At 38.2% G+C, this 11,867-nt stretch overlaps 1 protein-coding gene and 1 pseudogene across 2 annotated transcripts in view; one reads left to right on the plus strand and one right to left on the minus strand.

Moving 5' to 3' along the window:
- Positions 1-7,090, minus strand: part of LOC107690157 (E3 ubiquitin-protein ligase TRIM63-like) — an 8,459-nt gene extending 1,369 nt beyond the window's left edge. The window contains exons 1-10 of one of the 2 annotated variants that reach the window (XM_016488401.1): positions 6,709-7,090; positions 5,744-5,916; positions 5,201-5,381; positions 5,043-5,096; positions 2,654-2,695; positions 2,394-2,539; positions 2,149-2,236; positions 1,984-2,006; positions 1,758-1,882; positions 1,411-1,676 (exon numbers count right to left, since the gene is read on the minus strand). In XM_016488401.1, coding sequence (XP_016343887.1) covers positions 1,411-1,676; positions 1,758-1,882; positions 1,984-2,006; positions 2,149-2,236; positions 2,394-2,539; positions 2,654-2,695; positions 5,043-5,096; positions 5,201-5,381; positions 5,744-5,916; positions 6,709-6,873 — 1,263 coding nt within the window. In that variant the 5' untranslated portion in view covers positions 6,874-7,090. The remainder of the gene's footprint in view (positions 1-1,410; positions 1,677-1,757; positions 1,883-1,983; positions 2,007-2,148; positions 2,237-2,393; positions 2,540-2,653; positions 2,696-5,042; positions 5,097-5,200; positions 5,382-5,743; positions 5,917-6,708) is intronic. The other variant, XM_016488409.1, reaches the window with a different exon arrangement.
- A 1,560-nt stretch (positions 7,091-8,650) lies between these two features.
- LOC107690269 (E3 ubiquitin/ISG15 ligase TRIM25-like) overlaps positions 8,651-11,867 on the plus strand; it is a 6,973-nt pseudogene continuing 3,756 nt past the window's right edge.

Consider the following 11,867-nt stretch of genomic DNA (forward strand, 5'->3'; position numbering starts at 1 on the left):
TTTATGTTTACGCGGCGCGATGCAACGCAACGCGTAAAAAGACAGTATAACTCATTATAATCCGTAATTATGTTCCCACTGGATGCTACAAATGCCTCGTTTGTAATGGGTTTTAACGTTTTTGTCTCGTCGCGCCGAGACACTGCATCACAGTATGGTAAGGGGCATAATATTTCCGTCACACGCTTGAGGTATAATTCAGGCAATCATAACGCACTGGATAGCTGGCCAATCAGAGCACACCTCGCTTTTTCAGACCGATGAGCCAATAATGTACAGTATGTGGAAAATAATGTGTTTTTTTTACTTTAAACTGCATAAACACATTTCATTACACCAAATACACAACATAATGTTCTTTTTAGCAGCATCATATGACCTCTTTAAATCCCATTTTAATGATGGGCAGCCTCCGGATGGACAGTGTTTGTATTGTTCTTTAATTCTGTTTAGTTGTATTTCTGATTTCTGAGGAAGTTATTACTCAGTTCTTTCTGGTTTCTGATTATATAAGTAAATGAATTTACCAAAGCATAAAGCATTAATGATATTGTGACACTCCTGAAAACTCTTACACATATTGTGGCCATTAATGTGGGCAAAAGACATGAATCAATGTTCAACATTTTAATTTGAATATAATTTGTAGAAAAGATTGTTGAACTCTTTCCAGGCAGGCAGTTGCATTTTTTTTTAAATCTCAATTTCTCTTTAGTTTAGAGAGACTGGGTCACATTATAAATAAATAAAGAACCATATAAACTATGTAAAAATTGGTAATTTTGAAAAAGTAAAAAAAGTAAAATCGTCTCAGAGATTTCATGAATGTCCTACATCTGACATGGCTAACATTTTATATTTTCAACATTTTCAACACTGTAAGAAAACTTGTGCAGTAGAAATGTATATTTCTGCAATATAATTAACTGAATTTGTCAGCACATGTTCTACTTTGTTTTACAAAAAGTATAACTTGACAAATTTTAAGTCCCATAATATAAAACAAAGGACAATAAACTACAAAAGTGTCCATATTTTGGTGTCCGTGGTCTTGTACTGTCTGGTTTTTAGAAAAAAAGTATAAGCATGAAGGTCCACCACTAACTCACTAGGATGTGTCCAGAACATCCAAAAATGTAGGAATGAGATCATACTAATTAGCAACCAACACCAATTCGACAAAACATCAAATGTTTACAAATTGCCATGAGATTGTGTTCAGCTAAATATAAGCTGATCCCAATACAACAGCCACTCTTTGTGATCCCTATATGTCCTCAAATGTTTTTCTGAGTCTTTCACCAACCGAAATTAAAAACATTTACTGACCAATCCTAAAAAATTGTATTAAATGATCACAATTCCAAGGCACCACAAATATGGATGAGAGTAAGGGAGACAGAATCTTACCTGAGCAGGTGCGTCTGTGGAAGAGTTGTGACTTGTGTCTAGAGTGGGCGTAAATAAGGGCGTGTTCTCTGCTGGGTTGATGTTCACTGATTGACTTGGTTTTGATGACATCTGGGAGGAGTCAGCTGCCATTGGTGGAGATGTCGGTACAGGGGTTTGTCTCTGCTGGGCCGGGGCGGGTGTAGCCAATGAAGATGTCTGAGTCTCTGGACTAACAGTACCTGCTAATTCTTCCTCATCCTCATCCTCTTCATTTTCATCACCATCTACAATAACAGAGAGAAAGATATTATATAAAGGAACAGATTAAAAAAAAAAAAACAAGGTTAGGATTAGAGTTAATTTACCCTTGGTAAAGTCCATGCTGAGTATTGTTCTTCGTTCAGGGCTGAAGTTTGCAGTGAAATGATCCATATTTTCATATCCACGTTCCACCTTTTCTAAATGAGACACATTCCTGCCTTCTGCTATCCTGAGATGAAGAAGACAGAATGAATAAGATGGCATCAGAAGGATGAAGTGTACAATTAAAAAAAAAAGTTATAATCAGTAAAATTATTATTTGAATCTTACTTTTGTAGTAGAGGCTTCGTATTCTGTTAGAGAGACATGTAGATTAAAAACAATCCATTGCTTAGGAAAAGCATGCTTTCTTTTCTAATACACAACATATTATTTTACTTTAAGTGTTTTTGTTAAAGAAAAACATGCAAGACTACAATAAAGAACTTGGCAGACCTGCAAGAAGATGGCCATCTCAGATTCCTCCATCGTCTGAAATCCTGTCTCCACTAATTTAGCTGTGTTATCCAGGTGCTCTCTGTACCTGCACAGGTGATTGCTGTGATTAGCAGAGTGTGTAAAACCTGCATAAACATACTTATTATGGAAAAATAAAGAAAACATGCTGTTAAGGACATTAAAAAACTTTGAGTGAAGCAGATAAATGTGTTGTGTGCATTTATGTGTGTGTGTGCATGTACTTGCACTGTAGGCCACCGATGTAGTCAAGTTTCTCCTGCTGTTCTGCGGTGATCTTCAGTGTGAGTTCTCCTCTGCGCTCTTCCAGAAGAGCATACAGACGATCAAACCACTCACATACACGAGACTTCTGCCTACGACTGTTCTCCTACACACATGCACTGACATCATTACAAGGACCATAATGTAAGAAATAACTAAACGTTGACGGCATGGTAAAAAAAAAAAGTAATTGCTGTTGATAACACACACACACACTGACCTCCACTGCGCTGCAGCTTTCCTCTAGCTGACTGATGACGCCCTGAATTCTGTCATTGTTGCCAACTTTAGCAGCATCATATGACCTCTTTAAATCCCATTTTAATGATGGGCAGCCTCCGGATGGACAGTGTTTGTATTGTTCTTTAATTCTGTTTAGTTGTATTTCTGAGGACACTTTCAGTTATTACTCAGTTCTTTCTGGTTTCTGATTATATAAGTAAATGAATTTACCAAAGCATTTTATGATAATGATATTGTGACACTCCTGAAAACTCTTACACATATTGTGGCCATTAATGTGGGCAAAAGACATGAATCAATGTTCAACATTTTAATTTGAATATAATTTGTAGAAAAGATTGTTGAACTCTTTCCAGGCAGGCAGTTGCATTTTTTTTTAAATCTCAATTTCTCTTTAGTTTAGAGAGACTGGGTCACATTATAAATAAATAAAGAACCATATAAACTATGTAAAAATTGGTAATTTTGAAAAAGTAAAATCTTTCAATACGTCTCAGAGATTTCATGAATGTCCTACATCTGACATGGCTAACATTTTATATTTTCAACATGTTGAATTCTGTAAGAAAACTTATGCAGGAAAAAATTATAATTTTGCAATGTAATTCACTGAATTTGTCAACATTTTGACAAATGATAAAAGTTTTAGTTTTACAAAAAGTATAACTTGACTAATTTTAAATACAGTGGTCTTATACTGTCTTATACAATAGTCAGTGGTCTTGTACTATATGATTTTTAGAAAAAAAAAGTGAGCATGAAGGTCCACCACTAACTCACTAGGATGTGTCCAGAACATCCAAAAATGTAGGAATGAGATCATACTAATTAGCAACCAACACCAATTCGACAAAACATCAAATGTTTACAAATTGCCATGAGATTGTGTTCAGCTAAATATAAGCTGATCCCAATACAACAGCCACTCTTTGTGATCCCTATATGTCCTCAAATGTTTTTCTGAGTCTTTCACCAACCGAAATTAAAAACATTTACTGACCAATCCTAAAAAATTGTATTAAATGATCACAATTCCAAGGCACCACAAATATGGATGAGAGTAAGGGAGACAGAATCTTACCTGAGCAGGTGCGTCTGTGGAAGAGTTGTGACTTGTGTCTAGAGTGGGCGTAAATAAGGGCGTGTTCTCTGCTGGGTTGATGTTCACTGATTGACTTGGTTTTGATGACATCTGGGAGGAGTCAGCTGCCATTGGTGGAGATGTCGGTACAGGGGTTTGTCTCTGCTGGGCCGGGGCGGGTGTAGCCAATGAAGATGTCTGAGTCTCTGGACTAACAGTACCTGCTAATTCTTCCTCATCCTCATCCTCTTCATTTTCATCACCATCTACAATAACAGAGAGAAAGATATTATATAAAGGAACAGATTAAAAAAAAAAAAACAAGGTTAGGATTAGAGTTAATTTACCCTTGGTAAAGTCCATGCTGAGTATTGTTCTTCGTTCAGGGCTGAAGTTTGCAGTGAAATGATCCATATTTTCATATCCACGTTCCACCTTTTCTAAATGAGACACATTCCTGCCTTCTGCTATCCTGAGATGAAGAAGACAGAATGAATAAGATGGCATCAGAAGGATGAAGTGTACAATTAAAAAAAAAAGTTATAATCAGTAAAATTATTATTTGAATCTTACTTTTGTAGTAGAGGCTTCGTATTCTGTTAGAGAGACATGTAGATTAAAAACAATCCATTGCTTAGGAAAAGCATGCTTTCTTTTCTAATACACAACATATTATTTTACTTTAAGTGTTTTTGTTAAAGAAAAACATGCAAGACTACAATAAAGAACTTGGCAGACCTGCAAGAAGATGGCCATCTCAGATTCCTCCATCGTCTGAAATCCTGTCTCCACTAATTTAGCTGTGTTATCCAGGTGCTCTCTGTACCTGCACAGGTGATTGCTGTGATTAGCAGAGTGTGTAAAACCTGCATAAACATACTTATTATGGAAAAATAAAGAAAACATGCTGTTAAGGACATTAAAAAACTTTGAGTGAAGCAGATAAATGTGTTGTGTGCATTTATGTGTGTGTGTGCATGTACTTGCACTGTAGGCCACTGATGTAGTCAAGTTTCTCCTGCTGTTCTGCGGTGATCTTCAGTGTGAGTTCTCCTCTGCGCTCTTCCAGAAGAGCATACAGACGATCAAACCACTCACATACACGAGACTTCTGCCTACGACTGTTCTCCTACACACATGCACTGACATCATTACAAGGACCATAATGTAAGAAATAACTAAACGTTGACGGCATGGTAAAAAAAAAAAGTAATTGCTGTTGATAACACACACACACACTGACCTCCACTGCGCTGCAGCTTTCCTCTAGCTGACTGATGACGCCCTGAATTCTGTCATTGTTGCCAACCAACACAGCAACACCATCAGACAACTCGGTCTGCGCACACAATCACATAAATATAAACTGATCAATCATCATGAAGACTAAATACAGAGGTGCAGGGAGAGGAAAGCAGAAAGATAGATTTAAAGCAGTCTCACTTTCTGGGTCTCGTAGACAGATTTGAGTGGAGCAACCTGACAGGACTGATGACTCCCAAAGACTTTACATAGCGAACAAGTGGGAATAGAGCAGGTCACACAGTATATATTAATCTTCTCATCCGGATGCTCCTCACACATCAACACATCGTTCTTCAGTTCTGGCTCAGGCTTACTGCTGCTGACAGAGAATCAAAGAGATTTTACTTAAATTGCCTTTATTTACACATACTAGTGTTTAAAATGTTGTACATAAGTGTATAGAGTATAGAATATGAATCTTCAACAAAAAAAAACAAAAAGTGAAGTGAAGTGAAAGAAAGTAACTGCTGTTGTTCATGTTGATGTGTTTCCAAGCATGTGTGTGTTGGGGCAACTGATAAACACAGAAAGTGTGTCTGAAATAGCTGCTGTCACATTGGCCTATAAATATAGCCCAACACACACACAAACTGACAACGTGCTTGAATAGAATAGAATAGAATGATTATACAGCATAAACGATTGGAGAAGAGGATATGAAGCCGGTTATAGTAAAAGTACCCGCTGGATTCCTGTTTGTACATATCTATGATGTTCTCCACCAGCAGGTTCCTCTGCAGGCCATACACCCCATGCCTATCCAGAACCACTTCATGCCTACAGGATGGGCAGCGGAACCGGCCACCAGAGCCCAATGTAGAACCTCCTCGTGTGGGCAGGTAGGGGTTTGAGGCCTAAAACGCATACAAATACATTTAAATGTTCCTTACAAGCGAGTGGAATATACATTATTACGCATTAAATACAAATAAAACAACATCTTAATACACTGACAGAAGAAATATTACTTTATCAATAATGTTGCAATTATAAAATATTGAGCATAAAAAATATATCAATTATGATGATTAAAAAAATAGTGGCTGTAACAATAATAGTCTTTTTTTGTATATTACTATTACAGTTGTGCACTTATTATTTATTAAAGCATTTTGTCTAGCTTAGTAACAAACCCATACACAAAGAACCTGAGGATGTTATATTTGTAATCTCTTTCCCAGTCCTGATATTTTTATGACTCTTTAAACTGTTAGATTCTTTAAACTTAAAATGTACCCCTCCAATCTTATTTCTAGCTATTAAAAATTCCATATTAAGTCTGGTCTCAGTGGAAGAATGAAATCCACCCATAGCTTCACCAACTTCTCCAATTGTACACACAAATATGTATTATAAATAATAAGTTGTCATCATTATACAGCAGTACAGCTGCTGATTTTAAAAGCACCACAAGAAAATCAAGCTTAAACGGGTACTTTTGGAACATGTTAGAAAGCATTAGGTAGTCTACACTGGTTAATAGCTGTTCCAAGCCATTCCAAGCACAAGACAATCTTGAACCAGTAACATACCAAATGTTCATACCAGCTTCTTAAGATGTTTTTTTTTTTAATATAGTGTTATAAAATACCATGCTCCAAAAATAGATGTTAACTTTAAGTTTTGTATAGGCCTACTGGCGGTACCTGAAAGATGTCATTGGCACATTTACGGCAGAGGTTGTGCTGGCACGGTAAGATCACCACCGGCTTGGTGAAGATCTCAAGGCAAATAGGGCATATCAGCTGCCTCTCCAAACTCTCCATGGTCTCGCGCGTTCTTGGGCACCAAGGATCCAAACCCACTCTCATCACGCGAAGCGCACGCACTCGTCAAACACACTCTGGTGTGTGTTGGTCTGTTTATTTTTATTTTCTTACAAAAGAAATGCAGTTGTCATACTGTCTACCCGTGTGGGACGCGTACAAAACGCTTCGTCACCTTCCTCCACGTCTGGTCTGTTTTTAGAACGGGTATGTCAAGGTTGCCATGATTACGTGACCATATATGAAAACTGCGCCGCGCGAGACCGGACAGCTGTCTGCCCCCCACCACAAGCTCGCAAACCTCCCCTGCCCGGCCTGGAATCACACTCACACCCCTGGAAACCACCACACAAGTCCACTCTTTCAGACAAGTCATCTTTTCCCAAACAAGTTTAATGAGATGCTTTTCTTGTTCAAATTTGACTTACTTAGCCTACGTGTAAAGGAGATGCTCTTCTATTTTTGCTACTTCCCTTACCAAAAAGTAGTATACTTCAAGTTTATTTTAGCAAGTATACTTAAGTAAAGTTCAAGTATATTTTTAAGTATACTTTATGTAGTAAGTATACAAATATCAGTGTACTAGTAGTATACTTGTAAGTGTACTATTTCAATACTCCTTGGGACTAAATTGGCCCACTTTCTAGTATATAAAAGTATACTTTTAAGTATACTTTAAGTATAACAGTAGTAAACTTTGAGTACACAACTAGTTTACATCAAAATGTTTAGTTTGTACTGCAACTATACTAAAAGTGAACTTACGTAAGAGTACGTGTAAAGGAGATGCTCTTCTATTTTTGTTTTGTTTCTTTAAAAAAGTTTCATTTAAAAGCGTTTGCTTAAATTGTCGTCAATTGGTTTTCTAGACAAATATTAATTTAGAAAACTAACATTGTTATTTATTTATTTATTTATTTAAATCGTTATTAAAAACGAGTTTAGGTAGCCTACCAATCACTAGACACTACACAAATTGAGTGTTCACTATTATCATTTTGCATTATTGACACAATATTTTCCTAATTAATGCTGTACAGTTGCTTTGACACAATCAGTATGGTTAAAAGCGCTATATAAATAAAGGTGACTTGACTTGACTTGACTACACTGACATGAAAAACAGTGTTAGAGCGCCATCTAGACGTTGAGTATTGCTTTATATTTTTCACAGTTGCTGAACTTGTGGACCTTTTTATTGTGAACAGTTTCCAGATACTACAGATGTGTCACGCGTACAGACGCACACGTATCTCTTAACACAAAACCAGGAAACCAGGGAGTGTAACAGTTCAATGTATCTGTGTTTATTTGTACCTACACCCTGTAAAATGGCAGAATCCAGTGTTTCTTTGGCTCAGGATCAGTTCAGCTGTTCAATCTGTCTGGATCTACTGAAGGATCCAGTGACAATTCCCTGTGGACACAGTTACTGCATGAACTGCCAATCACTAGACACTACACAAATTGAGTGTTCACTATTATCATTTTGCATTATTGACACAATATTTTCCTAATTAATGCTGTACAGTTGCTTTGACACAATCAGTATGGTTAAAAGCGCTATATAAATAAAGGTGACTTGACTTGACTTGACTACACTGACATGAAAAACAGTGTTAGAGCGCCATCTAGACGTTGAGTATTGCTTTATATTTTTCACAGTTGCTGAACTTGTGGACCTTTTTATTGTGAACAGTTTCCAGATACTACAGATGTGTCACGCGTACAGACGCACACGTATCTCTTAACACAAAACCAGGAAACCAGGGAGTGTAACAGTTCAATGTATCTGTGTTTATTTGTACCTACACCCTGTAAAATGGCAGAATCCAGTGTTTCTTTGGCTCAGGATCAGTTCAGCTGTTCAATCTGTCTGGATCTACTGAAGGATCCAGTGGCCATTCCCTGTGGACACAGTTACTGTATGAGCTGTATTACAGGCTGCTCGGATCAGGATGATCAGAAGGGACTCTACAGCTGCCCTCAGTGCAGACAGACCTTCACTCCAAGACCTGTTTTGGGTAAAAACACCATGCTGGCTGAAGTGCTGGAGAAACTCAAGAAGACAAAACTCCAAGCTGCTCGTCCTGCTCAATGTTTCGCTGGATCTGGAGATGTGGAGTGTGACATCTGTACTGGGAGAAAATATAAAGCCATCAAAAGCTAAAAAGCTGTCTGGTTTATAGACCAGTGCTGTATATGTTCCCTTTCATGGGAACTTCGAACTGCGTCCTCTAGGGGTCGCTATGGGGAACGCCTCGTCGTGACCCGTGTCTGAAGCATACATTGAAAAAACACGAACTCGTTGGACGGCGACAGCCATGATGTCACTACCGGTGCGACTAAAGTATAACAATGTATGCTTCAGACACGGGTCACGACGAGGCGTTCCCCATAGCGACCCCTAGAGGACGCAGTGTCTCGTTCCCTACTCAGGGAACCATGGTTACACAAGTAACCTGAGACGTTTTATGTGTATGGTGGATGAACACAAAAACCACAACACTGTATCAGCTGCTGCAGAGAGGACTGAGAAACAGGTATGAACTGTATCATACAGAAATAAATGCATTTTATCATATATTTTATAGCCTACGCTATTGACAAAATTAAAGTAATTTATACATGATAAGAAGCTATCCTGTGCAGTAGCCTAAGGTTTTAAATAATTTGGTTGAATTGATGGCTTTATGTTATCATGGTGTTGTCACAAGTACGATTCATCTCATTCTGAGAAGACAGAGAAAAGTAGGAGTGAAATTTGTCCTCTTCTGTTTCACGAGTTCGTATGCCCATCCAGTGCTGATGGCTAATAAAAAATAAAAAAAAACTTGGCTTGCTGTCCTCAACGGAGGCTCGAACCCGAGGCTCAGTTTGAGCTCCGAGTTCAACCACCCTATTGCAGTACTACATAGAGGGAGAATATCAGAAATAGGTGGAGGGATGCTTGAAGAATTGTCGCTGGGACTGCGAGATGAGTGCTGCTTATATAGGCTCGTGATGATCATTGACAGGACTGAATGATTAGGCTCCTCCCGAACCTACGTTTGAAACTTCATTTAATGATAAACTTTTATAGTGAGCCTCTATTCAGGAAGATACTCTATATTTTTTTGTTTATGATTAAATAGTATCAGAACATGTTAATAATTCTCCTGTCTTGTGTAGCCATACTTCTGAGTAAATGGCAACTTAATCTGACTAAGATCCGCCTAATTGTACAGAGGACTGATTTTTCACATTATATTTCTGTGGTCTAACAGAAACACGTGGATGACACCCAGAGAAGATTCCAGCAGAAAATCCAGGAGAGACAGAAGGAGCTTGAGGAGCTGAGAGAGGCTGTAGAGTCTCACAAGGTGAGTTTTGAGCAGAAGAACAACTGCTGGCTGCTGAAGAGCTGTTTCAGACTCTGTTAGGACTCTCCTCCAGTCAGTCAGTGAGGAGCCAGTGCTGGAGCTCTTTCAGTCCCACTGAAGCCCACTGTGGGGAACAGGCTGTGTGAGGTAGCAGTAAGAGCTGAGTGAATGGACTGATTCTAATGCTTCTCTCTCTGTGTCCTAACAGCGCTCTGCACAGGCAGCAGTGGAGGACAGTGAGAGGATCTTTACTGAGCTGATCCGCTCCATTGAGAGAAGCTGCTCTGAGGTGACACAGCTGATCAGAGATCAGGAAAAGGCTGCAGTGAGTCAAGCTGAAGGAAAACTGGAGCAACTGGAGCAGGAGATTGAAGATCTGTGGAGAGACGCTGAGCTAGAGCAACTTTCACACAGACAATCACATCCATTTCCTCCAGGTAACAGAGATCTGACAAACAGGAGAGTGATCTTCAGGAAGGGACGAGTATGTTTTACAGAGATTGTGTTTCTATCAAATGTATTTGTCTTTAGCTGGTGTTTCTCTTGTGTCTTTGTGTCTGTGTAGAGTTTCCAGTCTCTCTCTGTTCCTCCTGGATCTACAAACTCACCCAGCATCACTGTTAGTTCTATTCCATCTTTTGATGATGTTGAAAAATCTGTGTCTCATCTGAGAGAGAAACGAGCATTTCTGCAGAGGAGATAGAAATGTTATCTGGTAGAGGTAAGCTTTACTTTTCCTGACATATATGATATCAAGAAGAAAGAATGTATACGTAAATAAAAAATGTTTTATAATTACAATTAATTTATATTATTTGACAATATTTACTATAACGTGTCTGTTGGTTTCCATAGTGAGAAACATCAACATCATTCCCATCTCTGAACCTGAGACCCGCGAGGAATTCCTCAAATGTAAGTCTCTATTAGAGTACATGTACATAAAGAGACAGACTTTAATTCTTATTACATTTCGTCAATCAGACTGAACTGTGCTGAACTCCACACAACACTCTTGATTTACACGAGATACATTTATACTGTTAATTTAGTCAAATTTTTTAACCCAAAGCAGGAATAATCACAATAACCAGTTTAATTACTGGGTTAGTTGAATGTCTGGTCACTTCTGTTAATCACTCACTGCTAGGTTCTGTTTTGGCAGAGACATGTTAATTAAAACTAACCTTTGGCAGCTTGTGATAGAGCTGCTAAAAAGAAAGGAAAATAAATAGAAATGTGAATTGCCTTTTCAATCCAAAAATATTTGACTAACTATCATTTCTGCTGGTCAGCTCCAAACACTCACAGACACACCAACATGTTATAATGTTGATAACAGTGAGGCAGATTTTGTGACCCTAAATGTAATAAACCTCTGGTGTTTTATTTTTTTTATGTTTGAAAGCCATGTACTACTTGATATATGCAGATAATGTGTTTTATCTTCATCAGATTGCCGTCAGCTCACTTTGGATCCAAATACAGTGAATAAAAACCTGGTACTGTCTGAAGAGAACAGAGTGATTGAATACAATCGTGAAGAACAGCTGTATCCAGATCATCCAGACAGATTTGATGGTTTTCCTCAGGTGTTGTGTAGAGAGAGTGTGTGTGGACGCTGTTACTGGGAGGTCGAGTGGAGTGGTTGGGTGGGTATATCAGTGTCATATAAGA

This window comes from Sinocyclocheilus anshuiensis, unplaced genomic scaffold, assembly GCF_001515605.1.
Source record: "Sinocyclocheilus anshuiensis isolate Anshui unplaced genomic scaffold, SAMN03320099.WGS_v1.1 scaffold785, whole genome shotgun sequence".
In the NCBI taxonomy this organism is placed as follows: domain Eukaryota; kingdom Metazoa; phylum Chordata; class Actinopteri; order Cypriniformes; family Cyprinidae; genus Sinocyclocheilus; species Sinocyclocheilus anshuiensis.